Here is a 2,722-nt window from a genome sequence, read left to right as displayed (position 1 = left end):
ATAAGAGACAGCTCCTACCCCAGCGGGGGCTGAAGCTGTTCCACTCGGCTAAGAAAAGAAAAAGTCCGATTACTGGAGCCGGCTGAAATGAAAGAGGGAGAGGAGGGAAAGCGGGGGGAGAGGCTGGAGCCACCCAGCCGCGAGCAGGTATGCAGAGACACAAAGAGCTGCCGCTGGCTTTTGCCCATTAAAAACCAACCCCAAGGGGACAAAAATGAGGGGGGGAAATAAAAGAAAGTACTTTTCCAGCCCTCCCTCTGTTCGATCCCCTGCCAACGCTCGGTGACATCCTGTCCCCGATCTGCTTTTATTTCCCCTTAAATTTCCCCGTCGAGGGAGCGAGAGGACCCACGGGGCTCCTTGGGCGACAGCTCTTACTCGGGTGGGCGGCTGTCGGGCCCCAGCGCGCGCTGCAGGGAGATGCGGTCGCTGGCGAAGGCGTTGAAGCAATGCTTCTCATAACCTCGCTCCTTCTCCTTCGTCTCCTCCGGTGTCCATCGATCCTTCTTGAAGGCTTTGCCGTCGGCTCCGGGGCTGGCGGGGTCTTGGGGGGGTCTCTCCATCAGGGGCCGGAGCTCGGCTGCTGTGTAGACGCCGGGCAGGCAGGAGCGAGCACCGGGGGGTGGTTCCTCCTGCCGGACCGGAGCCCTGATCTGCAGCTTCGGCATCGAGTCTCGGATGTTGTTGACCGCCCCCAGCATCAGGTCAAGGACTTGGTCCTTCCCCTGAACGATGTTCTTCAACCAGGGCTCCTCACTCCGGTCCTTGTTCCCCACGTCCTTCTGCAGGATGAAGAGGAAGATGACAAAAACGGTGCCTGCCAAAGCCACCTTCAAGGGGCTGTAGCGTCTCCGGAAAAGCCTCATTTTTTTTTTTTTCCTGTGTGGTTTCCGGAGGGTCCTCCCTGCGGTGATGGGTGTTTCAGGATTGTGGGGTCTCAGGGTGCTCCATGATGATCTGCTCTGCTCCACTAACCTGCAGAGAAGAAGAAACACCCACAGGTTAATTCACAGACTGGACACACCCGAAGTGCATCCCCTTGATATTAACATATTAATAAAATATTCATTATATATTAATATAAAGTTCACTTCCTGCAAGGGGGAAGTGAGACCTGGAAAATTCACTCCTCCTGTGGCCCTTTCAGCCCATAAATCCATGTTAAAAATAAAACACCAGGAAAAAAGCAAGGTTCGAAAAATGCCACAAGATGTGCTGGATCCGGCCACCACGAGCGCGGGACGTCCCAGGCAGCTTCTCCTGCGACCCAGTCAGTTGCTGCTGTTGCAACACCCCCCCAGACCTCCCCGTGCGCGCCGGGAGCAGCGTAACGCAGCTCAAAGCAAGCTGCAAAATTTGCCGAAACATCTTTGGCCGCGTGGAAAAAGCCTTTCCCCGTTTTTTTTTTTTTTTTCCTGCCTGCAGCGTCACTGGGAAGGAAAACACATGCAAGACCCCGCAGCGCTTTGGTTTTGGCTGAACTGGAGCAGCAGATTCAGTGTCCGGTGCCCAGCCCAGCGCGGCAGCCACCGAGAGCTCAGCACCGGCGGCAAAGCCTCCGCCAGGACCCGGTGAGAACACCGTGACCGGCCGAGCTTTCCCACGGCGAGGAAACCTCCCGCGGCTGCTCTTTGTGAGCCGCTGCCGCCGGAGCATGGACAAGCTCCGTGGGAGCCATTCACCGGCATCTCCTCCTCCTCCACTTCGGGGTGTCTCCCCCTCCTTTATTTCTTTTTTCCTTTTCTTTTTATTGCCTTGGAAATGCTGCAGCCCCGGAGTGGAGAAAGGCACCTGCCAGCAACTTCAAGGGCGAGGAAGCTTCAGCTTGTAAAGGAGGAGGGACGAGGCGGTCCCCGGGGTCGCCGCTTTCAGCGCTGCGGGGATCAAAGCCGGTGGCCGGAGCACGCTTCACTGCCAAGGGCACCCAGCCCCGAGCCTCAGCGGGACCGGGGCAGCGGGGGGCGTGGGGGAAGCAGAATTATGAAATAACCAATAAATCCACATCAATTTCTGCTCGTATCCGAGCAAAGATGCTCTCACTGCACTCGTGTTCCCGAGTCCCGATGCTTTCATTGCATGCTGCAAGCCTCTGCTGTGCAAGGAGGCGAGCGGTGAAGAGCAACCCATTTTGGGGAGGAAAAGCCCGTTTCCACTATCTCCGCATCTCTCCGAGAGTCTCCTTCCTGCCACGTTGCTGCGACCACGTTAATGAAGCAGGCTCATTAGCCGTGCGATGCTAATGAACCCCGCGGTGGCACTCGGGCAGGCAGGGAGAGGGTTTGTGCACACCAGCGGCGCTGCAGCTCCTCAGGGGGTTCCTACCCCAAACGCCCTCCCCAATCGCTGCCCCCAAACCGAAATAAAAAACATCAAAATCCCCCCACAGGTGCTGGGTGGCTTTGGAAGCGAGTTGTGGCGCGAGCTCCCAGCGCGCTTGTGCTCTCTGCTACTGGCCCTGCAAACCCGCGGGGGCTACACGGCTCCGTCCCACCCAGCACCCCGAAAACCCCGTGTTGGGGTGGGGCTCGTCCTGCTCCCGGGAAAACCGATCCCAAAATTATCGCCCATCGGGTTTGAGAGAGAGGGAAAAGGGGTTTGGTGGCAATTTGGTGGCAGCCGGAGCATCCTCCATGGTGTGGGAGGGAGAAGTCGTGGGGAGAGGTGGAAATGGAGAGATGCTCCCCCGGCAGAGGGGATAAAAAAACAGGAGAAAAAAAAAAAA

At 57.5% G+C, this 2,722-nt stretch overlaps 1 protein-coding gene across 2 annotated transcripts in view; it reads right to left on the bottom strand.

Annotated features, from left to right (window-relative positions):
* The window catches only part of GALNT6 (polypeptide N-acetylgalactosaminyltransferase 6), a 13,025-nt gene that overhangs the window by 6,681 nt on the left and 3,622 nt on the right, over window positions 1-2,722 (bottom strand). For both annotated transcript variants that reach the window (XM_026867648.1, XM_026867649.1), the window contains exon 2: window positions 379-975. In XM_026867648.1, coding sequence (XP_026723449.1) covers window positions 379-866 — 488 coding nt within the window. In that variant the 5' untranslated portion in view covers window positions 867-975. The remainder of the gene's footprint in view (window positions 1-378; window positions 976-2,722) is intronic.

This window comes from Athene cunicularia, unplaced genomic scaffold (assembly GCF_003259725.1).
Source record: "Athene cunicularia isolate RWA unplaced genomic scaffold, athCun1 chrLGE22_part1, whole genome shotgun sequence".
Lineage (NCBI taxonomy): Eukaryota > Metazoa > Chordata > Aves > Strigiformes > Strigidae > Athene > Athene cunicularia.
The sequence above is the reverse complement of the archived record's forward strand: the minus strand, read 5'-3'. Positions and strand labels throughout refer to the sequence as shown.